General features: G+C 56.1%; 2 protein-coding genes across 4 annotated transcripts in view; both read right to left on the reverse strand.

Annotated features, from left to right (window-relative positions):
- The window catches only part of CHADL (chondroadherin like), a 195,847-nt gene that overhangs the window by 14,805 nt on the left and 153,925 nt on the right, over positions 1–27,117 (reverse strand). The window lies entirely within an intron of this gene.
- On the reverse strand, positions 319–26,497 carry RANGAP1 (Ran GTPase activating protein 1). Of its 3 annotated transcripts, XR_004476658.2 has the most exons (17): positions 26,259–26,497; positions 24,012–24,161; positions 19,712–19,839; positions 16,868–16,927; positions 15,277–15,456; positions 12,926–13,060; positions 10,830–10,988; positions 9,714–9,827; positions 9,249–9,348; positions 9,079–9,163; positions 7,879–8,008; positions 6,753–6,872; positions 5,019–5,121; positions 3,980–4,068; positions 3,586–3,707; positions 2,306–2,507; positions 319–1,341 (listed from the first exon to the last, which is right to left on the reverse strand). XR_004476658.2 is itself a non-coding variant. In XM_004279523.4 (16 exons), the coding sequence occupies exons 2-16, from the start codon at positions 24,121–24,123 to the stop codon at positions 1,272–1,274; spliced, it is 1,707 nt and encodes a 568-aa protein (XP_004279571.1). In that variant the 5' UTR covers positions 24,124–24,161; positions 26,259–26,495; the 3' UTR covers positions 319–1,271. The 3 variants fall into 3 exon arrangements, 2 of the variants coding, with proteins under 2 accessions (XP_004279571.1, XP_033261015.1); XM_004279523.4 differs by lacking the exon at positions 2,306–2,507 and having other exon boundaries at positions 26,259–26,495; XM_033405124.2 differs by lacking the exon at positions 319–1,341 and having other exon boundaries at positions 2,223–2,507.

The raw sequence follows: 27,117 nt of genomic DNA on the forward strand, positions 1-27,117 counted from the left end.
GTGAGACAGGCCGCAACTCAGATCCTCCCCTGCCCGGAGCAGGAGTCCCACCACCCTCCCCGACCCCTATGGGTCGCTGCCCCTCCTGGGTATCACCCGCCCAGCTGTCCCATGGGAGCCGGCATGCCCACAACAGAGGAAGCATCCAGGTCTGCCCCAGGTCATGACACAGGGCTGGCCCGGCGGCTCTTCTGCAAGATGGACTGCCCCCCTACTACAGACCAAGATGGGGTCACAGTGGCCATGCTGAGGTGGGACCCCAGGCACCAAGACCTTGAGAACAGCCCACTTTAGGTGAAAAGCTTCTCAAGTCTCCGCTGCTGCTACACATGACTTTATTTGTGAAGCCCCGGGCACAGCCCAGACACACAAAGAGCATGAGAGGAAGCAAGGTGTCACAGGGCATGCCCAGCCCCCACCCGGCCCCTGCCCCAGATCCTTAAGGGTGCCCAAGATGCAGCTCAGGCATCAGTGGGCCCTGGCCCTGCCCCCCCAGGCTGGAGAACAGGTTTGGGCCTGCCCAGATGCCCCCTCCAGCTCAGCACGCAGGCCTGTCACAGACACTTCCGCAGCCAGAGAAGGGCCCACCGGGCACAGAGCCGGCACCGTCCAGGCAAGTCCAGTGCCTAGACCCTAGCGTCTGCCCACTGGCTTCTCTTCCTGTCCACACGGTGTGGGTGCCAGGGTCTTGCCCTCTGCTCGCGGCCCCACGCACAGCAGTCTCTGGCCCTCGGGCTGAGGGCTCAGCACAGCGTGGGTGGATGGTAGGAAGAGTGGCGGCTGCAGGACCGGGACTTGGCGACAGGAAGCAGAGGCAGCCATCGGGTGAGCAGCCCCAGGCAGGGCAGGAAACACCCAGCCACAACACGGAGGGAACAGCACACGGACAGCAACACCCCAGGCTTTGGTGCAGCCCCAGAGGATAAGGAAGGCGAGGTGGGTGGGGACAGCCACCAGGGCCTGGCGCCTGCGGCACAGATCAGCAGAGCGTCCTCAGATGGCGGTGAGTTTAATGGCAGAGCAGCCTGCAGCCCTTCCGCCTGGGGGCCAGCTCCCCTCCAGCGGGACCAGGGCCAGGCCAGCAGGGAGACGTTAAAAATGCGAACCCCGACACGAAGCACACACCTGCACATACGCCGCACCAACACACGTACTCAGGAGACACGACACACGCGACAAAGACCCTCCCTGCTGCTGGCCAGAGTCCTTCCTCTGAGTCCCTTCCCAGGGCACCGGTCCAGGCCGAGGGATGGGGAGAGACCAGATTGCGTCTAGACCTTGTAGAGCGTCTGCAGTAGATTGTGGCGGGCAAAGGAGCAGGATTCCAGGGCGCCATTGGGCCTGCGGGGAAAGAAGGGTCAGCAGGTGGGGCGGGCACCTCTGGGGGCCAGGAAGCTCAGGCTACAGCAGGGCCAGTTTCCCCCGTGAAGATGGAGTGGGGGCCGTTTCTGAGGTCAAAATATACACCCGACTCCATCGTTCTCATTTTCGCAGTGACTTTGCAAGGGAGACGGTAGCTCCCACCTTCTGCAGGTGGGGGTAGGTGGGGCTAAGAGGGGCGGGTGATACACCCGAGGCCACATGGCCTAGAGCTGGCCAGAATACAGGCCCGCCGAGCCGGCAGGGAACCTGGGCCTCTGCTCTCCACCAGACAGGCTCTCCGAGGCCTCTCCAGTGTGCACAGTGCCAGGGAGCCCTCAGCAGCCACTAGTGCACATGTAAGAGTGGACCACAGGAGTCCCACCTGGGCCCCTACGAGTAACAGGTTACCATCAAGATCATTAGTCTCACTGCAGAGAAAGAAACTGGTGAAAGATGCTCAGGGGGATGGGTGAGCCTGTGGTGCAGCCAGGACCGAAGCCCACAGACACCTCACCTGGTCCCATCCGGGCTTGGATCCCAGACCACTGGGCTGGGACTTGAGGGAAGGGGGCATGCATATCACTCCACCGTCGCTCAGTCACCCCCAAGGCCTGGGGGCAGCTCTTACCAAGCCCCCCTCTTTTTTTTTTTTTTTTTTTTTTGCGGTACGCGGGCCTCTCACTGTTGTGGCCTCTCCCGTTGTGGAGCACAGGCTCCGGACGCGCAGGCTCAGCGGCCATGGCTCACGGGCCCAGCCGCTCCGCGTCATGTGGGATCTTCCCGGACCGGGGCACGAACCCATGTCCCCTGCATTGGCAGGCAGATTCTCAACCACTGCGCCACCAGGGAAGCCCCCAAGCCCCCCCTCTTTTAAAGTGGAATAGACTGAGGCCTGCACTGGAAGGCAGGCAACAAGCCAGGAGGAGGCAGCCTGTCAACTGACCATCAAGGGCGAGGGTGTCCATGCCCAGCCCAAGGGCCACACAGGGGATGATGGGAATGCAGAGCGAACAGTCCCAACCAGGGGTTGGAAGGAGACAGAGGGAGCCGGGCTTCGTCAGGGGTTGGCAGGCGGGGGCTAGGGCCACCACGTGGGGACACCCCAGACAGTCCGAGCGAAGGCCCATGGGTTGAGGCAACATCTCCTGCAGAGGGAACAGGTGTGGGGAGAGTGCACCTCGCTGCGGGGAGGCCAGGCTGCAGCCAGCACGAGATCCAGGACCAGGGTTTGGACTTGCCCTGGACTCCAGCAGAGGAGCAGCTGCAGTGCAAGGGGCGGTTTGGGTGGGGGGAGTGTGGTGGCAGAGAGGGGGGCAGACACGGCGAGGGAGTGAGGCCCAACTAAGGAGGCGCTGCTATGCACACGGAACTAAGAGATGTCAGGTTGCAAAGAGGCCGAGGTGCCAACTAGGTCCTGGGGGACCGGCGCATGCTCCTCACCCCCCACCCCAGGCGGGCTGCCCCACGACACTTCGTCCCACGCTCTAAGCATCCTGACTGATGGTCTGGACCCGCCAGTGTTACATGTCCCCCAGGGTGCGGGCACCTCCTTTCTCCTACACCCCCTCCCACTTTCCCCCAAGGCGACAACCTCACCCACCCCTTGGTTGGGCAAATGGGGAGACTGAGGCCTGGGGATGGCCGGACGTCAGCTGGGGGCCACGCAGGGCCTCAGTGAGGATGGGGACAAGCCTCCCAACCCGCCCCTGAGGGGCCCTGAGGTCTGGAGGCTCCTTCTTACTCGACTGTGGCCAGCGCCCCACCTTTCCCAGGACGCTCCAGGAGGAGGCCAAGGTTTCGTGTGTCTGGGCACTTGGCGTCCCCAGGAGAGGGGCCTGCGGCTGTGGAAGGCCGAATGGGCAGACCCCTTTGGCCTAGGTAGCTGAGGGAACGAACACAGAACTGCTCCCAGAGACGCTGCCGGGTACAGGACCTGGGTCAGCAGCACGACCGTGGGCCAACACCTCCTTTGACCCGGAGCTCGCTTCCTCGTCTGCAAGATGGGGCCAGTGCACATCCCCTGTCTCTCTCAGGGAGACACTGTCCCCGAGCCCTGTGTCCTCAGCTGGGCACAGGGGTGGTGAGACTCAAACACAGATGCCGAGAGCCCGAGAGGTGTGAGGGCCTCTGACACGCCCCAGTCACCAGGCCAGGGAAGCCTCAGCTGACCAGAGGCCTGCACGCGTGGTCACCGGCCGCGTGAGCTGACGAGGGCACACTCACTTGGTCACGAATGCCAGCAGCAGAGGGGCAAGGGCCTTGGGGAAGTACTCCTGCTGCACCATGTGATTCAATGCCATCAGGGGGCCGTACAGGTTGGCAATGGCCTTGATCTTGTCTTCACTCTGCAAGGGGAACAGACAGCAGAAGGCAGCGTGAGCTTCAAAAGGTCACCTGGGGGACCCCAGGTCTCCACCACCTGGCCCCTGCTGACAGCCCCACGGCCAAGGTCAAGCTGAATCCTAAATCCTGTCACGAAGGCCGAGGCTGCTTAAGCAGACCCAGGCCTGGGGCCAGTGTGGGTGACAGGCCCCGGCAGGACTCGAGGTGCGGGATGCTGCTGCCTTTGGTGCACCCCCGCCCCCCCCCCCCGGGGCCCGCGCTCCTTCCAGCGCACCTTGAGCAGCCCCATGTGGATGAGGAGCCTGGTGAGGAAAGCATTGGAGTTGAAGGAGGATGAGCTGAAGGCCTTCTTCATCAAGGTATCTGCAAGGCAGAAGCAGCAAAGAGGCCTAAGGGCCCGCAGCCCCTGAGCACACAGGCTGGGCCCTGTCTCCTGCGCTCATCAGGAGGTGAACACAGGGGGTGGGATGTGGACACAGGTGGCAGACTGAGGGGACAGCTAGCACCAGGCGAAGGGCTCAACCTGCCAGCTGTGATACCTTGGCCCTTCTCTGTCCTGGCCTCACAGATAAGACGGGCTTGGGCAGAGATTAAGTGAGGCAGGTCACCGCTGGGGGAGGCTTCAGCCATTCTAGGGGTGGGGGAGGGGGAATGGATGGGAAGGGACGGGGGGAGGCATGGCCAAGGGCCCGCAGGGACCGCCTGGGCCCCTGCTTCCGAGCGAGCGAGGCTGTTCTGGGAAACCGAATTCAGGTAACCCGTTCCCACAAACGCCCACGGTGGGGCGGGGCTCTCAGGGAGCAGACACGGAGACTCCCACCCCCACCCCACCCAGCCTCCCCTCCCATGGACCCTCCCATCTCAGTGTCACCCACAACCCTGGAGAAAGCCTCCCAAGTGTTTCCACTCCCTTCTACCTTTTCCCTCCCCCCTCTGCCTGGCCCAACCTGGCCACACTAGAGATCCTGGGAAGCCTTGGGAAAGATGCGGGGAAAGCAGGGGGACCTCCAGGTGGAGGGGACTGTGTGTGCACAGGCTCAGAGGTGGGGACAAGGGCTCGGCTCTCATCACCCCTCCTCCGAGAGGTCCGACCTTCCTGCGGTGGGCGCCACCTGGCCCGAGTTCTCACCGTATAGAACTGTATGGCTTTGGGAAAGGCCTCAGTTTCCCCAACTGCAAAAAGCAGAGGCGAGCACCCGGCCGGCTCTAAGGCAAGAACCCAGTGGAAGAGCAGGTGAGAGGAGAATGTTCCAACCCGAGCCCCGGGGGCAGCGAAAGGCAGGAGCCATCCGGGCCCCACCCACCCCACGCACCTACTGCCTCCTGCACCGCCGACCTCACTGTGGCTTCGTCCTTGAACACGGAGGACACCTTCAGGAAGGCAGAGACCACCTTCTCCGGATCAGATGTGTCAGTCTGAGGACACAGGAGACAATGGCTGGTCACCAGGGGTGAGAGCCCCAGGGCCTTGGCACACAGTTGGGGATGTGCCTGTGGCTAGAGGAGGCCTTGGCAAGAAATGGGCCTTCAATAGGCAAGGACAGGTCCTGCCTCGCCCCACGCTGTCTCCTCAGAGCCTGCACGGGCCCGGCCACAGCAGGTGTGCACACACACTGAGAGAATTCACGGTAAAAATCATTATCCCTGTGACCCGGAGATCCCCTTCCTGCAATCTAACCTGACGAAATAATCCAGAATGCAAACGATACTTAACACACAAGGAAACTGACCTCAATTTCCCTGACGACGGAGAAAAGTGGAAAGAATGTGAATCCACAGAAACAGTGGATGGCTTAAGTGCTACATCCACTCACTGAGATAAAGGGCACGAGAAGAGTTTTACTGACACAGGAAAATGACGAATGGTATTAAGTGAAAAGGTGGGCCACATGGAGGTTTGCATCATATAATCTCATTTATCATGGGGGAAAAAAATAAGAGTACAGAAAAATATAAACGGGGGATAAAAAGCAAAAATATCAAGGCAGCTCTGCGAGTGGCCCCTTTTATTTCTCTGCATAGACATACCTCAGAGATACTGCGGGTGTGGCTCCAGACCACAGCAATAAGGCAAATACCGCAACAAAGCGAGTCGTGTGAAGTTTCTGGTATCCTAGTGCATTGTTTAAGTCTGTTAAGTGTGCAACAGCATCAAGTCTAAAAAAGCCACATACATGATTTAAAAAGCACTGTATTACTAAAACATGCTGTCATCTGAGCCTTCAGCAAGTCATAATCTTTTTGTTGGTGGAGGGTATGAAATACTGTGAGAATTACCAAAATGTGACGTTATCTAGAGACATAAAGTGAGCAAATGCTGTTGGAACAATGGCACCAATAGACGTGCTCGACACAGGGAAGCCACAAACCTTCAATTTGCAAAAAACGCAGTAACCGTGAAGCACAGTAAAACAAGACGTGCCTGTTTTTATCATTTAACCTCTGTAAGCCTCAGTTTTCTCGTCGGTAAAATAAGAGTGGAAGGGTCTACACTCCGGGTTGCCAAGAAGGTTAGATAAAATCATGCCCAAGTATTCAGAGCAGCAGCCAGCAGACAGGAGGTGCTCGATAACTGTCTCCGAATGAACGAAGTAACGACCCAACCAACGAACAAGTGAGGCTGGAGCAAGAACGCAAGCAGACCAGGACCTGCACAGGGGCCGGGGGCGGGACAGCTGTTCTAGAAGCAGCTGGTCCTGCAGAACACACAGAGGGAAGCCTAGGTGCGTGTGCTCACATGAGAGTCCTGGGAAGATTCCCGAATTCCAGTCATCACTGAGGTGCCACAGGCTTACCCTTCCTCGCAGCCCAAGTGTGTTCGCAGTGGGCGCAGACATCTGCAACCACTGGTCACACCCATTTTCACGTGTGTGTGTGTGTGTGTGTGTGCGTGTGCGTGTGTCTTACAAAAAAACAACACGTGGTAGTCCCCGCCCCCCACATCGACAGTGCCCCGCCCCCCCAAATCCCGTGCTCTGCCTGAACCTTTGCTCTGGCAGCTCCGGAAGCCAAGGCCGGAACAGGTCTGGTGTCGGAAGTGCTGTTACCTGTTGGGCTATCAGCACGGAACTCTTGGGCCCGAGGCGCAGCAGCTTCTCCGGGGAAGGGAAGGCCAGGAAGGTGGAGACGTCTGCAGGAGGCGGGGAGGACAGGACAGGAGCTGGTTCCTGGGGGACAGGTGGCACAGGTGGCTCTGTAGAGGTCCAGATCCAGACTCCTTACCCAGAACATATGCCCCTCATGCAGGCCAGTCAAGGCTCAGAGTCCAGAATTCCCCAAAGTTCCCCAAGGGTGGGGTGCCCACAGATGCTGGCCCTGGTCGGCTCCTTGTGTAAGAGCCTCTGGGGTCGGGGCAAGCCACCTCCCTCAGACTCCAAGAGCCTGGTGCAGCCAAGTGGATCCTCGCCATGACGTGTGATGCTGCAGAAGCGACTCCAGGGCTCAAGTGGCCTCACCAGGAACTAGAGCCTCAGGCCGGGTAAGCACTGCTGGCGAGCACCAGAGGTGCCCAAAGAACCAAAGACGCCCAGCCATTTCTGGAACTGCTTCCATAAAACTGGACAATAAGCCAAATTCAACAGCTGCTGAATCTGTCCAACCCAAAGTCCTCCCAAAGCTCTATTTGGGAACCTCTGAGGGAACAGACGTGGCAGCCCTGAGTCCACCAGCCTCCCGGCCAGGAAAGGAACACCAAGTGTCCAAGCTGAGTCACCAAGCCAGCCAGTCTCTGGAATGGGGGCCATCCTTATGGGTCACCAAGATGAGTAGGAAAAAAAACTTCTAGTTATGCTTGTTCTTTACCCTATTCTTTTAGAAATACTTATATACCCCCAGCACAGTGGAAAATCCTGTATAACTTTACAGTTGGCCCTCTGTATCCGCGGATTCAACCAGCTGAGGATCCTGCAGCACTGCAGTATACAATTACTGACTGCGTGTAACGTAGCAGCGTCACGTGTGTTATAATTTATAGATGAATAAACACATCTAGACTGAGGTACGTACAAATACAACTACGTTGGGATGATTTCCTCTTTCCACAAAGAGTGTGCAGTCAAAACTAGTTTGCAGTCACTGCCTAAGAGGATCCCACACCCATGACCCCCGTGAAAAACGTCTCAAGATTTCATGCTCGGGGGACCAGGGCTCTGATATGGCAACCACGGGACTCACCCCACCGTCAGGATCCAGCATCTTCCTGGGCGGTGCGGTCGGCCGCTCCCTCCGCTCTCCCGGCTGTGGCTCCTCCTCCTCCTCCTCCTCCTCCTCCTCCTCGTCCTCGTCATCCTCACCCTCATCGTCACTGCAGAGGACAGGGTTGGCTAAAGCAGACCCTCCCTGCCCAGTGGCCCACGATGGCTCCAAGAACCCAAAGGCCCCAGCTGGGCAGGAGCCTGCACAGGGCGAGGGGCGCAGCTGCCGCCAGGGTGGGGACACGTAGAGTCACCAGGGAGCCCATCCCTCCTTGCTCATCACCGAGGGAAGCCCACGCTGCAGACAAGGAAGACCTCAATCTCGTCCCTGTCCCAAAGGAACCCACGGCCCCACTGGGGAGACAGAGAAGATGAAGAACACCGCCTGTCACAGCTGCGGCCCAGGGCCTGGCAGGAATACTGCCCAGGCTGAGACGCCCAGGACTGTGCTACCCACATCTCGCTGACCACAGGAAGCTATGGTTAAGGGCGAAGGAGGGGGCTGCCCTGCCTCTGAGGAAGGCTGTTCCATGTCCTCTGGACTGGGAGCCCCTTGAGCCCACCTTGGCATAGCTCCTAGCAGCGGCACTGGGCCTGGCCCTGAGGGACACAACCGACGACCTGACAAGTGAATGAAGCCAATGCAGAGACTGGAGAGGCAGGCGGAGATGGGTGCTGAGGGCTGAACCAACTCCCATCCCGATCGAGGAGGCAGCCCCCCACCACCCCACCCCCGGCCTCTGTGAACCCAGGAAGCCCCACTCGCCTGCATCGATCTCCTCCTACAGTCAAGCTCTAAGGCTGGTTTCAGGAACAATGCCGAGCCCCCCCGACCACTACCCACGCGTCACTACGTCACTGCTGCCCCACCTTGCCCGTCACATCATCTTGATGATCAAAGGTCATCCCTTCAGAGGCCTCCCCAACTCACCCACTCCAAAGGGTGACCTATCTCAGCCCCCATTTGTCCCTTTGCTAAACATGTGATAACTTGATTATTCTGTCTCACTCCTTGATCCCTCGCCCGTGGCAACGAGGTCTCGTGAGTCAGAAACCTTGGCTGTCTTACTGTCATATCCCTAATGCCCAACACAGTGCCTGGCACATCACAGGGACTCAACCAACGTTTACTGAATGAATAAAAGCAGTAACAAAGGAGCCACTAATCCAGATTCCCCACCTGAGGGACGCCAGCACCTTGGCCATGTTGAAGCCATCCAACACTTCCTGGAGCTGCTCACAGCCTTCTTCTCCCAGGTTGTTGCCTGCTCGCAGGGGAGGGAACAGAGGGTCAGGCCGGGGGCTGGGGCCCGCCCGGCAGGCCTGGGCCGAGGCCACCACCCCTATTACCATTGAGGTCCAGTTTCTCCAGCTCCACCTTGTCAGCCACGGCCTCAGCAACAGACAGAGCAGCATCCCTCTTGATTTCACCGAATGACAAGTTCAGCTCCTAAAAAATAATGGGAAGGGGTAGAGGCGGATGATAGAAACACGGGCCGGGAGGCCTGCCACTACCCTGAAGCCTCCGTTTCCCCCTAGTTAGGGTGCAGTATACTTCTGCTATATTGCAATGACCCGTACCACTCTCCTCCTCCTTTTTGAAAAATGAGAGACTGCAGCTCAAGAGGGGTGAAGAGACGTGCACGGAGTCACAGGCGGAGGGTGTAGAAGAAGTGGGCTATCAACCCAGGCCACCTGCCTTTGAAGGCTACAACCCTGCCACCTCCCCCCACAGCTGCTCTGCCCGCGCAGCTGTCACCCCGAGCGTGGGGGAGCCTGGACCCCGGAGGGAGGAGGCAGCCAGCCAGCCAGCACCTTCAGCTTCGGCAGGCCCCCGTGGACGGCGTCTGCGATGGCGACGGCGCCCTTGGAGCGCACCAGGCAGTCCCCGAAGTTGATCACCTCCACCTGCCGCAAGGCCTTCAGCGTCTGCGGGAAGTGAGGACCAGGGTGAGGGCCCTCCTCGAGCTGGTGCCACACCCCATATTGGTCATCACACCCTGTCCCTCCTGTATCCAGTCTGGGGGACTCATCAGCTCTTCTTGTTGCCCCCAGGTGGCCTCCTGGCCTCCGGCTAAGCCCCGTTCATGGCTCCGTTACTCACGGGAGCACGTCTCAAGGAGTCAGCAAGGCCACAAGGACTTGCCTTCCCCCTCCAGCTCCTCCAGCCCTCCAACACACCTCGAACCCTGGCCTGTTCACACCAGGCCCAATGGAGCACGGCTCCTGCCATCTCTGGGCCTCCCCACGTGCTGCTGACCCCTCTGCCTGAAACACCCCTCCCGCCCTCCTTGTCCAAAGTCCACTTGTCCTGGAGAACTTGGCCAAAATGTGACCTCCTCCAGGAAGCCTGCCCTGCGTCTGACTGAAACTTCCTGTGTGCTCCCCAACCCTTGCACACGTCTCTGCTAACACCCCACGGCAGGCCTACTAGACTCCTGTGGGGTCATGGGACACCCAGCCAGCCACTGTGCTCACGGCCCTGTGCTGTTGCCGATTAGCTACTTCCTCCCCTCCTCGAATTAGGGCTCCTTGAAGGCAGAGTCTTTGACTCAACTGTGTGTGGCCTGCACTTAGTACAGGGATGGGCGCTAGACAGGGGCTCAATCAACAGCTGACGAAAGAATCAGTGAGGAAACAGGCTGAAGCAGCCTCCAACAGGCCTCTGAGAACAAAACCAGCGCCGACAGCCAGGGTTGCATGAAGGCAGCTTAGGATGTGGTGGTATGGACACGCAGAGCTGCCCAAAAGGGCACAGGCTAGCTTGTGACATACGCCCCGCTCTGGAGATGTTCACATGGCTGAACCCATGGGATACACACCAAGTGGGCGGGTAGGAGGGAGAGCAGCCACCTGCTGATGGGTCCATCACAAAGGCAGCAGCCAGACCCAGTCTCCGGGGCCTGCTCTGGCCCGGCCGCACCCCCTCACCTTGGCCATGGCCACGGCACCCTTCTCGGTGAAGGTGTTGTCGTTCAGGTTGATGACCCGCAGCAGGGGGTTGATGGCGAACGCCTGGGCCAGGGCAGTGACACCGGGGTGATTGATCCCGTTCTGCGGCATGTGGACCTCCTCCAGAGTCCCGATGATCTGCGAGGAGCAGGAGGGAGACAGGTGGGCCCCCAAGGAAGGGGGACAGCCCCAGGCAGGAAGGCAGCACTACACATCAGACACCAGAGGGACCTGCCCGTTTGGTGCCCGTTCAGGGCATTACCACTTCCGCCTCTCCACAACTTCACAAGGGAGACCGACCTGGGATTAGGATCACCACTAGACAAGAGATGACCAGGCATCAGAGGGGCTACGTAACCTGCCCAGGGTCACACAGCTCTGAGCACAGGTGTCTTCGTCTGGTACCTTCTGCACTGTGGGGACCCTGGGCTCTGGCCTGACAGTCAGCCCTGGCTCTACTCTATATAACATAGCTCTGCTTGGCCTTTCTCTCTTGGGGCCCTACTGCCTTATTTGCACAATATAACTGGCATCCCACACACCACCTCCTTTTCTGGGGGCGAGGAGGGTCTTTCGTCTCTCACTCTGGCTTTGGACGCCTCCCTTTCTCTGCCTGGAACTCTGTCTCCTTATGTTGTTGGCATTTTCCTGACAGGCCGACTCCTCATGCATTCAGCAGCTCTCATTTTGGATGCCTCCTCCCTCCAGGGAGACTTCCTGGATCAACCCCCCAGCACAATCCAGGGCTCTTCCTCTCTGCCCCCAGAGCACCTCATCCTTCCTCTGTCATGGCGCTCATCACTCTGGAGTAGCGAAGCCACCTTCTCGTCTGCACCCCAACAGCCCCCAAGAGCTCTAGGAGAGGCCCACGTCCCAATCGCCACTGCTACCCAGGACTGAGGACAGGCGGGCATAACTCTGTACCCAGGCACCTTCTGTTGTCTCTGGGCGCCCAGCACAGTGTGGGGGTTCACAAATAAATACAGGCAACCCAACTGAGGCACATTCCAAGTCAGGGCCTCTTAATATTTTCTGTGCCATGGACCCGTCGGGCAATCTGGGAAAGCCCCAGGGCTCCCCTCCTCAGGATGATTTTAAATTTTAAGTTAAATTATATAGAATAACAAATTCATTCGGAAGACAATTATCAAAATATTAAGAGAAGCTGCCCAAATGTGTGCTGTAGTAATCTATGTACCTCTTAAGGCAATGAATAACAAGACCTAGGTGTACCATCACTGTGATCTTAATGTACGAGAAACAAAATTTCTATCTATCTCTAACAGCGATCACTTGACAGGAAAGTATCTGTGATTTCTCCTGGTAACAAAGTTACAGGAATTTCTAAAGCTGCTGAGGTTTACTGTCTATATTCACAGCGGAAGGTAACACTGTATTTAACTCTGGTAGTGATAACAATCATGCAATTTCCCCCCAGCCATGTTCAAAGACGCCCTGAATTCTACCCACAGACCAGTGGGATCCCATGGACCCAAGTTAAGCGCCCCCCCTCTGCTTCTAAGAGCACCGAGGACGCCTGCTGAACGATGTACCCCGTCCCAGCACATGGAGGACAGCGACCAAGGGAAGGGGTGCAGAGAGGGCGTAATCTTTAATGTCACCGTGTCTATGAGGTGACCAGGCCACTCCAGCTACAGAGGAAGAGGCAGAAGCCCCTTGCAGCCAGGGGTCCAGTAAGACACAAGGCCCTTCTCCCTTGCAACGTCCGCTCTCTTGAGGCAGGTGGAGTGCCGGAAGCAGCAGAACCACGGGGGATGCTGCTGTGGCCTGAGCATGGTTAATGCTGCTAGAATATCGTCTGCCAAAGGAAATGCTTAAATTAAGAGAAGTAGGAGACAGACCCCCAATTTCCTAGCCCATGGGGCAGGTGCAGCCCTCTCACTAGCAGAGACTCAGCAGTGTCCTGGGCCCGCTGGGAGGAGCAAGGGCAAAGCAGAGGGAGCAGCGGGGACAAGGACATCCAGGGGCGTCTCATCCAGCCGCGGCTCCTGCTCCCGCCCTCCCTGCTGGCTCAAGGGCAAGTCTGATGGGCTCCACAGGCAGAAACCACTCACCCCAAAAGCCTCTGCTAAGGCAGTGGCTCCGTCGTTCTCCAGACGGTTTCTGCCAGCCATGAAGACCTTCAGGGCCAGTGGCTTGCCTTGGGCACTGGACTTCCGATGACACTCAGTCAGAGCTGCTGCCAGGATCTGGGGGGGAAAGGCAAGGGGCCCGGGCCTAAGGCAGGAGGCCCTGGTCTTCAACAAGCCATGAAACCCCAGGGTGGTGGACACGGGGACGAAGAGCTGTTCAGCAGCACAGCGTCATACCTCACCCACACCCAGCACCCTGCAGGGACAAGGGCTTTGACATCCACCACCGTGTCTGCATGTCTCGTCACCCCATGGGGTTTAGCCCCACAGCAGAGATGGGGAGCCTGAACCCGGGAGAAGGGAGACACCAACACTGAGTGGCCAACCTTAAGACAGGTCCTGGGGAAGGGGCCTCACAGCTCGCTTTACTGTCAGAAGCCCTCTGTCAGGTGGGGACCATCGTGATTCCCACTCTCCAGCTGAAGAAGCTCAGGCTCAGAGAGCGACAGAAACTCTCCTACATTCACTAAGTGGCAGACTCTGCACAGAACCCAAATCTTCCGGATCCTCCAGCATCTCTTCCACGCTCCACGATGCCTAAGGGGAGCCGGCCGAGGAGAGCAGGGCCCCGCCGCACCCATCTGACACACGCCCGTGCTCAGGCCAGCCACACGGCAGGGGCTCAGCTGCTGGGGGTGAAACCCTAAAATCTGGTTTGCCCTGACGTTGGGGTGGTGCCAGGAGGTAGCCTCTCTCCCGTGACACCAACAGAGCAGGAGTTTAAAAATGCTGTCGGTTGCTAGGTTGGAACTGGAGAGACCAGGGTAAATAAGACATCGAAGATTCAGGGGAAGTGCAGCAGAAGAGAGATAACGTTTAGAGCACCTACTAGGTCTGGAGCACTCTCGGCAAAGGTACTTTCACGCCCTGTTTCAACCTGAAAACGGGCCTGGGAGGCAGGTGGAACTGGCCTTACTCTATGACAAGGAAGCCGAGGCTCAGGGGGAGGCACATGAACTGGCTGAGCTCCCAGAGCAAATACGCGGAGGAGCTGTGACCGGCAGCTGGGTCAGTTTGCCTGCACGCAGCTCTGTTCTTGGGGCACGTACAGGACACGGGACACCACCAGCCTGACTCCGTGATGGTGGTGGGTCACGCGTGTGCTCAGGGCAGAGACCGCCAACTTCTGCTGTAGACCAGCCTCAAGGGATCTTTGCAGAGGTGGCTCTCCCAGCACATCCCACTCTGGGCTGGGCTGGACCTGTCTTCAGTGCTGATGCAAACATTTTTATGTCTTAACACATACAGCCTATTGCCCCCTAGACTGGAGGAGCGCTGGCTGAGATGGGTGCACGAGCGTGACCTGCCCTCCCTCCTGCGGGCAGGAGACAGGCCGTCTGCAGGGGTGGCCCCTCTGGCTCCTCAGCCTGGGCCACCGCGAGCATCACGTAGGTGGCTCCTCTTGCTGCTCTGACCAGCCGTGTGGATGCAGGTTCAAATCCCACATCCGTCCCATGCTAGGTACATCATCTGGGGTGCTCAACCCAACATCGCTAAGCTCAAGTGTAGTTATCTGAAAACATGGGGACAGCGTCACCCACCTTTCAGTAAGGGCGAGAGAATTAAGGTAACACATCTTCAAAGAGAAGATGTCTCCGTTCGCTGTCTGTTCCTATGTCCTGGCCCTTTGCTCCTTTTGGTCAGAACGTGAGGGAAGGAGGATGGGAATACAGATTGGTGCTCAGCCTTTCTAGAATCTAGGCCTAAAGCAGCCAGAATGGACCAAGAAGAGAATAAACAGGGCTGGCCTCCCTAGGTGCCTTTCTACATGGACCAGCCTGACTTGCTGGCAGGATGGGGGAGGCACCCTGGGCAAGGTCCTAGCCAGGAACAAAGGTGAGCTGTGCCCAGGCCTCCCAGAGTGGTTTCTCTTTCTGGGCTCCCTCTCCCACGTGCACACGCCAGGCCTTACACGGCTCTGCCAGCTGTTCTGAGGGCACAGCAGGTCTAGTGATGCCCAAGCCCTGCATTCTGCAGAGCCAGCAGGTCGGAGTACGTATGCAATACTGCCTATGTGTTGCCAAGGCAACACAGGAACTGAGGATGGTTGCTTGGCAACCCCACACTCACAGATTCCATCTCCTCTCCCCACTGGCCACAGGCTGCTGCCTTTGAGGCCCTTCTCCTTTGAAGAGAAAAACAACAGGCCAACCATCCCAGGCAGTGGGTGGCCAAGGGCACATACTTCAGATGGACACAAATGTAGCAGGGGACTGGGCAGGGAGGGAGGCGGAGGACAATGGGGATGCGGGGAAGGGGGCTGCCGCACTCACCTTGCCGCCACCGACACCCATGCCACAGTTGTTGAGCTTGAGTTTGTGCAGGGTGAAGCAGGTGGAGCTCTTGAGCAGGGCCTCGAAGCCTCGCACGCCGTCGGGCCCGAACGCGTTGTCACTCAGGTCCAGCTCCACCAGCTGGGCCCCGGCTGTGATGAGTCCCTCCCCGAGTGAGATCTGGGCACAGAGGGAGCTCATGTCCGTTTCACAGACACGGACAAGGTGCTGCGTCTATGCCAGGCCCCCCCTGCCCTCAGAGGGCATCCAGGCTGGTGGGGAACTGGCAGAGACACAGACCATTTCATTATAGAGCTGATCATGTTATATCAGACTGAAAACCCTGCAGAAGGCTCTTAAATCACCCAAATCAATTTATTTAACCTGCCCTCTAACCCCAGCCTCCCCTGGTTCTCGTCCATCCTTTGAGGCTGGTATCTAACTGGAGCAGCTCTCCAGGGGCTTCCTAAATCCCCCACCCAGGGAGCCCGCCCTCCAGGGCCTCCATGGGGACACCTGTCACAACCTGGATGACCCTTAACTGTCTGCCGGACTGAACTGCTTTGGAAATGAGGTTGGTGCCCAGTCATCTCAGGAGCACCAGTGCCGGCTAGATAAATGGAGGCCTGAGAAGGCAGCGCCGGCACATGGACAATCGTGCCAACAACTGACCACGAACCTCGCCCCAAGGACACTCTGGGCTAGAAGGATACACTGAGAGGCTGCCCGCTGCCAGCCCCGCCCCCTTCCCTTGAGCCATGTTCTGTCCTGTGACCCCTCCTATCCCTCCCACAAGTGCGCCTGTGCACACACAGGCTGGGAGCTCCACCCAAGAGGGGCTGAGCCCCAGGAATGCGGAAATGGAAAACAGGCAGAGGGAAGCCACCCACGATGAGAACCAAAGCAAAAAGAGTGGTATCAAATGTAAAATAGATAGCTAGTGGGAAGCAGCCGCATAGCACAGGGAGATCAGCTCGGTGGTCTGTGACCACCTAGCAGGGTGGGATAGGGAGGGAGGGTGGGTGGGAGGGAGAAGCAAGAGGGAGGAGATATGGGGATATATGTATATGTATAACTGATTCACTTTGTTATAAAGTAGAAACTAACACACCATTGTAAACAATTATACTCCAATAAAGATATTAAAAAATAAAAAAAGAGTGGTATCGGAGAAAGGGAAGGGCCGGAGGGAGACAGGACAGCCAAGGCAGCCTGTGTGCAGAATGAGGTCGAGAGGGACCACAGGGTGCAGGGGAGGGAGGGGCCAAGACGAGAGGGGTAATCACGTAGGGAGTAAGATCCATGCTACTTGCGGGCGAAACCACTAAGCTCAAGAGTGAACCCTGGGAAGTGTCTGCTGTACTTCCTGTCACCGGGCCGCCCGGTCTCACAGGGACTCTGAGTCCTCACTTCCTGGCTCCTGCTCGTCAGGACACAGGCGGAGGCTGTGCTCGCCTGGCTGCCTTTTCAGCATCTCAGGCACCCACAGGGCACTCAGTCTCCGGAAAGAAGAGGCCGTGAGAAAAAGTCCTGGGAAGTGCTAAAGGGGTCCCTGCAGCCGGCAGCACGAGCAGAGGCCCCATTCACTCACCAGGGCAGGTGGGATCTCAGACCGCAGCCTTCCCGTGAACATGTCGCTCCAGTGGCATCGCTTTGGAAAGAGGAAGAAAAGAGTTAGCTGAAACCCTTGGAGGTGGCCTTCAGGCAGCCCCTTGTCTCCATAGACTTGGATTACTGAGCACAACAAGACTGCTGAATTTGGGTGAAAAGTGGGACCAGCTCTGACCGAAGCTAATAGGACCTGGCAGCCCCTAAGGACCATGGGGGAATCAGCAGAAGTGTCAGGAAAACGTGCCATCTGTCCAACCCTCTGGTTCTCCAAGAGGGAAATCAGGCTGAGAGGGAAGGGACTGGCCCCAGGCCCGCTGGCAGGGCAGTGGCAGGACCAGGACCAAGACACTAGACTCTTGGCCCACTATTTCTCCCCAGTGCTAGTTTCCCACACTGTGTGGGCCACAGCGACATGATTTTGGGCGGTGGAGGAACAGAAAGGAAACAATACAGGATCCAGCAGTGAGGAAGTTACTCTTTTTTAAAAATATTAATTTATTTATTTATCTTTTTTTGGGCTGCACTGGGTCTTTGTTGCTGCGCGTGGGCTTTCTCTAGTTGCAGTGAGCAGGGGCTACTCTTGTGTTGCAGTGCATGGGCTTCTCAACGCGGTGGCTTCTCTTGTTGTGGTGCGCGGGTTTCAGTAGTTGTGGCACATGGGCTTAGTTGCTTCGCAGCATGTGGGATCTTTCAGGACCAGGGCTCGAACCCGTGTCCCCTGCATTTGCAGGCGGATTCTTTTTTTTTTTTTGCGGTACGCGGGCCTCTCACTGCTGTGGCCTCTCCCGTTGCAGAGCACAGGCTCTGGACACGCAGGCTCAGCGGCCATGGCTCACGGGACCAGCCGCTCCGCGGCATGTGGGATCCTCCCGGACCAGGGCACGAACCCACAACCCCTGCATCGGTAGGCGGACTCTCAACCACTGCGCCACCAGGGAAGTCCCGGAAGTTACTCTCTTTTCAAGTCTCTTTTCAACCCTCCTGACCACCTCTAGAAGGAAGGCTCGGTTTGGGGCCGGTGGGTCTCACCCACCTCCCCACTTCCAGCTCATCTGCCTTTCTAACGAAGGGAGAGCAGGCTTCAGGCTCAGAGTCTCTGGATGGCAATGGCCTCAAACTAGAATTGAATAACACTCTTTTATTTCCTTTATGGTAAGGGATGCCATTTTCCAGTTATAGAAGGGATCGTGTTTGCTTTTAAATTACTTCAAAATGAGCTGATTTAAAGGAAATATTAGGTAAATGTCACAAAGGTAGTGGCCACGTGACTGGGTCATGTATCATGCTGGCCAGCAGAGTTGAGGCTCCAAGCACACAGCCCTACTCTCTAACTCTGGTTGCTGTGTCCACCAAAATATCAACTCTGGCAGCTCTAGCCTTTCCTGGGCCAAACCTGGAAATGATGGGACACAGGACAAGCAACTTTCCCCTGAAACCCAGTCCTTAAAATGTATGAACTAAACCCAACCTTAAGTACAAGAGAAGTTGATTTTTGCAGTAGAATTCTCACATCCTCCAATAATGCAAATCACTAACATACCGGGAGGCATTCTATATGGGTCTGCTCAGTGAGTTACACCTGCACACAGGTGCGCAGGGTCAGAACAGGTAGCCACAGCCTGAGCCCCTCCCAACAGACAGTGGCATCTCATCCTGAAGCTTCCCCAACCCAACTCTGATGGGCTGAGGTCAGCATGGGGCTCTGGGGCACAAGGCTGGCTTCTAGTCCTGCCTTAGCTGATGCAGGCCTGCCACTCCCTGTCTCTGACCCTTTGTATCTTATCTTTGAAATAGGCTTTAGGCCTCAATGATCTCCAAGTGGGCAGCAGAGCAGTCAAGAGACTGGGATGGTATCTGGGCTGCAATCCTGAGATGTGTGACCCTGGGCCACACTTTCCTCATCTGTCAAGACCTAACTTGTGCACGTGCTGCAAGAGTGGAAATAGCAACTTATCTCGCATCAGTACTGTGGCCAGAACAGCACTGGTGTCAAGGGCAGCTCTGGCCCTGCCGCTGCTCCCACCCTGGGCTCCTTCCAGCACTGAAGCAGGCTTGAGACACGACATGGGGCGATTCAAGGCCCTGGGTCTACACAGGGTGACAAGATGCATGCGGTATTCCCGCGGCTCAAGCTCTCTCACTACATGAGCCTGCATGTGGCCACCATGGCAACATCTCAGGGAGGAAAAACTTCTTTGCATAAAGGAGCCCAGTTTCAGAGCTGAGTCCAATGCAAGGCCTCATAATGCAGCAAATAAGGTGGTGGCGCTGGGGCTTTACCTAGGTCCTTGGATGCCAAAGCTCAGCTGCTGCGGCCTCCATGCCCGGGCCACCTCTCCTCCGTTCCTGTCCTTCACAGGTCACTGAGGAGAGCTGAGTTCTTTCATAGGAAAATGTCCCAGCTTATGCTCAGGACAGGAGGCCCTGGGCAGGAGAGCAGAGACAGTCCTGACTTGGCTGTCTGTTAACCTGACCGTGATCTTCCTGAGGGAAACAAACATCAAGGGTCACTCTGACAACGAGCTCGGGGCCCTCCCTGGACAAATCCGCTCCGTTTCCTCTCATGGCCCAGGCCCTGTACGCCTCCCCTTTCAGAAAGCACAGCTGTACCACGGAAGGCGCATCCGACTTGGAAACGGGAATACGGCTCAGCCACTGACCAGTGGCAAGACCCTGGGCTGTTTCCTCAGCTCCCCTGAGCCTCAGTTCCCTTAACTCACAAAATGGACCTGAGTCGCCTTAAGGGTTAATGACATCGGCCGTGGGGCTGTGAGCGGAGGCTTGTCCCCAACCAGTCTGGGCCTACTCGCCCTGCAGACCTCACCTTCAACTCCGACTTCTTCTCCAAGGCCTTGGCGATGACCCTGGCTGCTTCCACGCCCACCGTGTTGCCCTCCAGGCGCAAGGCCTCTAAGCCGTCGAAATCTTCAATCTCCTTAATCACGTCTTTGGCTGCCCAGGACCAGAAAAACAGAACCTTAGACTTCTGGAGCCACGAACGGCAGAGGCAGGAGCTGAGGCCCAGCGACTACCTCGTCACTCACAACTCCAAGGGCTACGGTGCACCTACGGGGCGCCAGACCCTGGCTCACCAGGGAGACTTGGACCGGCTCACAGTCTAGCAGGGGACATGGCTACACAGAAAATCCCTCTCTAATGAGTGTTAAAACAAGGCAGGCATGAAAGGCTTGGGAGGCAAGGGAAAAGGGGAACTGGCTGGTTTGGGTGAAGAAGGTGCTAGGCACACCTTGTGGGTTGTGTGTGCGTAGCCTGCCACGAAGGGGAGTACACCAGGCCAAGCAGGGAAACGGCACAAGTCAGAGGCCAGCAGGCACAATGGCACACGTGCTTTCATGGTGAAATGACTTGCGTGTGGGGTGCTCACTACTGTTCTGTTTCATTATGATGAAAAATTCCATACAACCTAAATGTCCATCAGCAGAGGACAGGTTAATTCACTGGGATACGTGATATAAATAGTTACACTGATGTCCTTATGAATGGCGACACAGGTGATTACCTGACTTGGAAAATAATCATGTTATAGTGGTAAGTGAAAAATTAGGTTATCCAGTGGTGTTTGGTCTGATCACACTTTTAAAATGTTGTATGCATTCTCTCTCACACGCACACACTGAGGTCCAGAAACCAAATGTTAAAGGGGTTATTTCCAGGTGGTGGGATTCTGAGTGAATCTGTGTTTTTCCAGCACCTGCTCAATATATTCTCAATGCATCAGGTTAGAAAGCAGCTTTTAAAGTATCTGTAATTATGATCTCAATTATTTTAAGAAAAAAAAGAGGAACTCAGCTATGTGTTTAGAAAAAAAACAAAAGACCAGAAAAAATGCATGAAAATTAAAAGTAGTTATATCCCTGGGCTGTGTTATCATGAAGATATGGTTCTTTTTCCGTCTTTCGATGCTTCCGTATTCTATAATGAGCATGTATTAATTTCACAATCTGAAAAAAGCACGCAGGTTACACGAAAGACAAATCTAGTTTGGCTGGCACAGGATGGAGCGGGTGACGTGGTAGGGAAGAGACAGAGGAGTGTGAGAGAAGAGAAGAACACACAACCGGAGGGCTGTCGGAAAGCTTGTGACTTGCAGCCCATAAGGGGCTCCCTGAGAAGCCTCCACACGCGCCTCCCTCCCCTCGCCTCCCGTGCAGCAGCACTTCCTCAGAAACCCTTGCTACTGGCCAACAACCGGGCTTCACAGCCTCTGATGTCTCATGTGCAGCCTGCTACAATTTTACACTCATCTGAATAGTTACTTTTTATTTATTTATTTTTTTTAGTTCCCCCGACCAGGAGTTGAACCCACCCAGGCCCTCAGCAGTGAAAACGTGGAGGCCAACCAGGGAACTCCCGTGACTTGATCGTTATACCATCTTCCTTACTGGGTCATGAGTTTGTGGAGAAAGGGACTCGCTTTGCCTCTGCTCACTACCACCACATCTAAAGGTAGTTACTGTTGGGTCTAGTCTACAGCTGAGTGAACTGAGACACAGAGAGAGTATGGAAATACCTACTAAGGTCACACGGACAGACGGCAGTGACCAGCACTCGTTTCACAACAAGAAAGGCTGGACAGGTATGAGACTCCCATTTTCTAGAAAGGAAAGCTGAGGCTCCACGGAATGAAACCACCCTGCCCAGGAGTTCAGGGAAAACGGCAGAGCTGAGCTTCAGACTGGTTTTCCAAAGCTGAACCTACGTGCTGCTCCCCAAAGCCTTGCTTCTGCACAACCAAGGACTTCATGCAGGGCCCTGGTGGAGAAGTCCCCGAACCTCTCTCCATACTCTGGAGCTGCAATTCCAGAGCTCCAGGTGCCCAGGCCTCCCCTGCAGCTGGCACTTGGGGCAAGGGCTGGCATGGCCTCTCAGCCCTTTGGAAGATTTGCTCCAAAAGGAAGTCCCCCTAACATCCAGGGAATGGCCAGGTCACCAGGAGAAAGGATGGCTGCTCAAGGGAATGTTTATACCGTTCTTAGAAGGAAGGCAACAGAGATGCCAGGGCCCCAAGGGGAGCTGTGTAAGTGACACAGGTACAGAGATCCGAAAGTACTGCACTTGCCACAAGTTTAGCCTGGGGAGAGTCACAAGTACAGAGTGAGCGTGGAAGGAAAAGCACCAAAATGGGAAGAGCAGGTACAGGAGAGGGTGGGGGTCACAGCTGAGTTGCCCCTCTCACTTGATATTCAACCCATACCTCTGTTTAAACTCAAAAACAGGTGAGGGATGGGCCCCAACCACCCCTGAATAACCACCGACTGTCATGAGGCTGCATGGAAGGGATCTGTCTTTTCAGCCTCTACTGCCTCACAAAGTAACAAGTTCCAGGTACTCTGCTATGTAAGGCAGCAAGAACTTTCTTTGATCCTTAAATGACTTACTAGGGAGAGAAAAGGCCCTTGTTCTAATCATCAGCTTCACGGCCTCCCCTCACAGGCCCCTACCCTCCCTGGACCTCACCCGCTCACTCCCAGCCCAGATAGAGGCCCTTTCTGGGCCCACAATTAGGCCACCAGGCACCTCAGTACAGCATTCAAGGGCCTCTGCCCTGGTGAGATGAGATTCTGACTTCTCTTCTCTCAAGCCCACCCTATGTGTCTCAGCTCCTGGGTCAACTCACGTGCAGTGCCCTTCCTCCTTCAAACACCCACCTCATCCATAGAATGACTTCCTGTGCCCTTCTAAGCTAAAAGAGATCCCTTTCCTCGACCTCACTTCCCAGAGCTTTCTCTTCATGTCTCTCCGAGCACGTTTCATCTTCTCCCTCCTGTTAGTTGTCTGGGTACCTCATTCCGATTCCAGGTAAGGAGCTCCTGAGACGCCATGGCTATAAGCTGGCCATCCCTGATGACCTCCAAAATGGGAGGCAGCATATCCAGCCTGAGCTAGTGAAGTCATTATGTGCATGGATTTTAGGACCAGACAAACCTGAACTTTCTTCCCAGCTCCACTACTTCTAGCTGGGCCTTAGGAATGTCCTATCACCTCCCTAAGCCTCAATTTCCCAATCTGCAATATGGGATGAAATCTACCTCAAGGCCTTTTGGGGGGGATAAATTGAGATACTCTTTGTATGGCACTTAAGACTGCCTGACATAGTGTTAATGACAGCATTTAATAGCAAATTCATGCTTACTGAGCTGAGCTGAACATCTACTGAGAAATACCAGAACAGGGATTCAGCTGGACCTCTGATAAAATCCCAGCTCTGCTATTTACCAGCTGTATGACCTTGGGTAAGTTACTGAAGTCCCCCAAGTCCTTTTCTCCTTATTTATAAAATGGCAACATTTTTACCTCCCTCCCTCAGGGATGATGCAAGGATCAAAAGTGACAAAGCACAGGGAGAAACTCTAAATTTTAAGGCCCTACAGAGACATTAGGAACATGCATCACCACACTTCCAGCAACCCAAGGAAGGACTCAAGCAGTCTCTGACCTGGCAGAGGGGAGCACGCCTGCCTGCACACCATGACAACCAGGCAAGTCCAGACCAGTTTCCCTGGTTGGGCCAGAACCTCAAGAGGCCTTACAAGTACTGACGTAGGTGCCTTTGCTTCCAGATGCCAGGGTATTCAGGGTTGATCAGTGCCAGCCATGCCTTGGCCAGGGATGGTGAGACAGGGTCTGCCTTCCGACTCCTCGTTCTCTCCAGTCCTAATGCCTGTTCAGTCAGGAGCATCCGTCCCTCTCCCAGGGCCCTTCAGCTGCGTGGACTAGACCTCCCAAGAGGGCCTGGATTGTTGTTTTAATGCATCTGCATGAGGGCCTCAGCTCTGGGGAAGGTAACAACTATTCCCAGACCAGCTCTGGATCTTGGGGGTGAAGGTGGGGCTGGATCTGAAGTAAGAAGTCAGGGCTGTATCTCGGGACTGCCGCTAACTGTGGTCCCTCATTGCCTACCATCCCTTCCAAGAGATAAAGGGGCCCTTCCCACCTTGCCAGCCTGAGCTGTCACCAGCAGGGATGCCTACCGTGTGCTCATGGGCAAATCATCTTTGAGCCTCACTGTGCTAGGACAAATCGTGTGATAATGAAGCTAAACCGGCCTGACAAGTGGGAACAGTAAGCGCTCACTCGCTGGGCCAGTCTGCACGGGAACTCACCATCTTCTGCAGTGTTGAGTTTGAGGCTCTTGCCCTTGAAACTCAGCTGTCCCCCGGCCACCTGGGTTTTGGCTAGCGTCTCTGCCAGCTTGGCAATGTCTTCAGAGGCCATGCTGGCCACGCTGGTGGGCTCCCCTGGAAATCTGCAACCTGAGGAGGTCAAAGTTCATTAAGAGACAGGATTCTCCGGGTGCCTCCGGGTTGGGGAGGGCAAGGTAGGACATCAGCCATTTCAGCTACCTGACCCCACCTCCCCCTGCTAAGGAAATCCCAAGCCCTAAACCACTGGGAGAAATGAAAATAGCATTTGGGAAGGAACAGTTCTAAAAAGGTGGAGGTTTCAGCCTCTGAAGAGTTACCATCCGACTACAAGTCCTCCTCTGCCCAACTGCCCCAGCTGGGACACCAAGCAAAGCCATGTGAGTTGACTATTTCCTGGGTCCCCAGTGAATGGCAGTCAAGTCCCAGTCTGATGGCTACAAAGAGTCTACCCAAAGCACACACAGCTGCCTGATCATCTTGGCTGCTCTCTGTCTGAGAGTCCCATTCCTCAAACAGGACATGGATGGCTATGGGATCCAGGTCATCCATCCCAAAGAATGCCCCACCATCTATGGGCGTGGGGCACGAGGGTCAGCCCACTGTACGTCTGGTTTCAGCCTTGGCCAGGAGACTGGACAGCCCATGGTGGCCAGACTTCAGGGGTTCCTAGGAGACCAGAAGTCTCTACATCACAACAGCCACCATCACAACAGACCAAGGACAGAGTTGCTGAAAAAAGGAGCTTCCAGCCTGGAGTTCAGCAGACTGGAGTTCAGCAGACTGGCAGAAAGCATCACTACATTTCCCCAAAGAGGAATGACAGGTAATCAGGGAAGAACGAGGATATGTAGTGTCTCAGATAGTGATAAGAAAAAAATAAACAGGGAAAGGGGTAAGGAGTTTTCTTGTTTTTCTTGGGGGAGGGCTGCCATCTAAAATAGAATGGTTAGAGAAGGTATTATTAATAAAAAACCAAAGACTTGAAGGATATCAGGGATTGGGTCATGCAGATATCTGGGGGAAGAGCATTCTTACAAAGGAAGCAGCCAACGCAAAGGTTCTTGTGGGGGAAGAGGGATGATTAGAGGAAGTGCAAGGAGGCCAGCTGGGCGGGAGCACAGACAGGGAGGGAGAGAAGAGGTAAGAGATGAGGAAAGAGAGTCAACAAGAGGCCCGAGTCACAAAGGCCATTTTAAGAACTGTGGCTTTTACTCTGAGTGACAAAGAGAGCCATTGGAGGGTTTCTAGCAGAAGAGAGACTGTGATCTGACGTATGTTTTGACAGGATCACTCTATCTGCTGCATGAGGCAGGGCATTTTCGAAGCTGCTCCAACAATGAATGAGGGGATGAAACTGAATATAAAATAGCCTCAACCCCCCCCCCCCACTTGAGTTATGGAATGGGACAATTTAAGGTTAGAAAAATGGTGGTGAGGCCTCCAGATGGAATAGAAACACAAAACTTCTCAGCTGAAAGAGGGTCCATTTCTCAGTCCAGTACATACATACATACACACACACACACACACACACACACACACACACACACAAACACACCATCCACTATAAACACTAGGAAATTGAAGCACACAGTGGTGAACTGATTGGTCCAAGGTCTGCAAAGGACCAGCGGCAAAGCACAGACGAACGGTAATTACACACACTCCTCTCCATTCCGCGTAGGAGCGTCGCAGATTTTCCTAGGTGCACATCCACGGCTGCTGCCAAGCGTCAGCAGAGACTCACGCTGGTCCGGGGCCTGCGGCGCCAGCCCAGGCCCTCCGCGGGTGTGGGCCTATTGGGAGGCGGCAGCGGGGGAGCGATGCGCGAGTACGGGCCGCAAATGACAGCCACGCTGTACGGGAACCCCATCCCGGATCCCAGGCAGACGCGCACCGCCCCCAGATGACACCGACGCTAACAGGAGACGCCACTGCTGGCAGCTGCGGGCTGGGCGGCCAGGGTGGGCCTGACGCCCTCTCTAAGCCTCAGTCTCCCCACTTGTGAAAAGGGCCAACGCCCCCCAACTCCCTCACTCCCACCCCCATCGCGCTCTGCCATCGAGGGCACAGGGGAGAAGGCGGAGGGGGCACGCACAGAGTGCTCGGGGCCACCACACCTTCCTCCTCCAATTCCAGGGCCGCGCCGCCCCCCGCCCCAATCCCAGGCAGGTGACAAGAAAAGGAAAGGGACCCCGACCTTACCGTAAACAGGCGGCGCCGCCGCGTGGGTCGACCGGAGCGCGTACGTCGGTCCGGCGGGGCGGGGACTGATTTAGGGTCCGGGTCAGTTCAGGTGGGGGTCGCCGCCTCCAGTCCAGCGGCCCCGATGCCCAGCCCACTTGTCCGTCAGCTCTCCGAGCGGTTCTCGCCGCTCGAGCCTCCAACACCACCTGCTCCCCGCACGGCGGCAGATGATGGCGGAGGAGGAGGATTTTGAAAGCCGGCAGTTTCTTTCCTTCGATTTGATTTGTTGGAGGCCAAGGCCGGCTTCCCTTTCCCCCGCGCGCGTGGCCTATCGGGTATGACAGTCCAGTTCTCCGGCGCGGGGCGCGGCAGGACGCCGAAGGACCGCGCGCTTGAACTATCACTCCCGTGATGCACCGCATCCTAGAGCGCCTCGGCTCGTCCCTCTTTGCCCTCCCTTTTCGGCTTCTGGTTCTTTCTCTGAGAGGCCACTGGGCGGTGTTTAGCCGCGAGCTCCTAGGGCGACTACAGTTCCCTAAACGCCTTGCGTCCCGACCGCCTCAGCCCTTCCGGAAAGGTTCACGTTCACGTAACCTTATTGACAAAGGGTGGTACTGCCGTAGGCTCGCGCTACATCGATTCGGCAAGAACTAGGTGTCCATTTCCTAAAGGGAAAGCCTCGCCTATTTTGTCCCATGAAATTGGAAGGACGTTCGAGGATTTCACATAAATAGCCCCAAATTGCTTGATAATTAAAAAGGGGGGGGAAGGGGGGAAATAGTAACTCTATAGTAGAGAAACTGCCACACCACCTTAACTAAGTGGTCCACATTAACGTCAATAACGGGACAAACTGACATCCATCGCACACCTCCCG

The sequence above is a fragment of the Orcinus orca genome, chromosome 11, assembly GCF_937001465.1.
Source record: "Orcinus orca chromosome 11, mOrcOrc1.1, whole genome shotgun sequence".
Lineage (NCBI taxonomy): Eukaryota > Metazoa > Chordata > Mammalia > Artiodactyla > Delphinidae > Orcinus > Orcinus orca.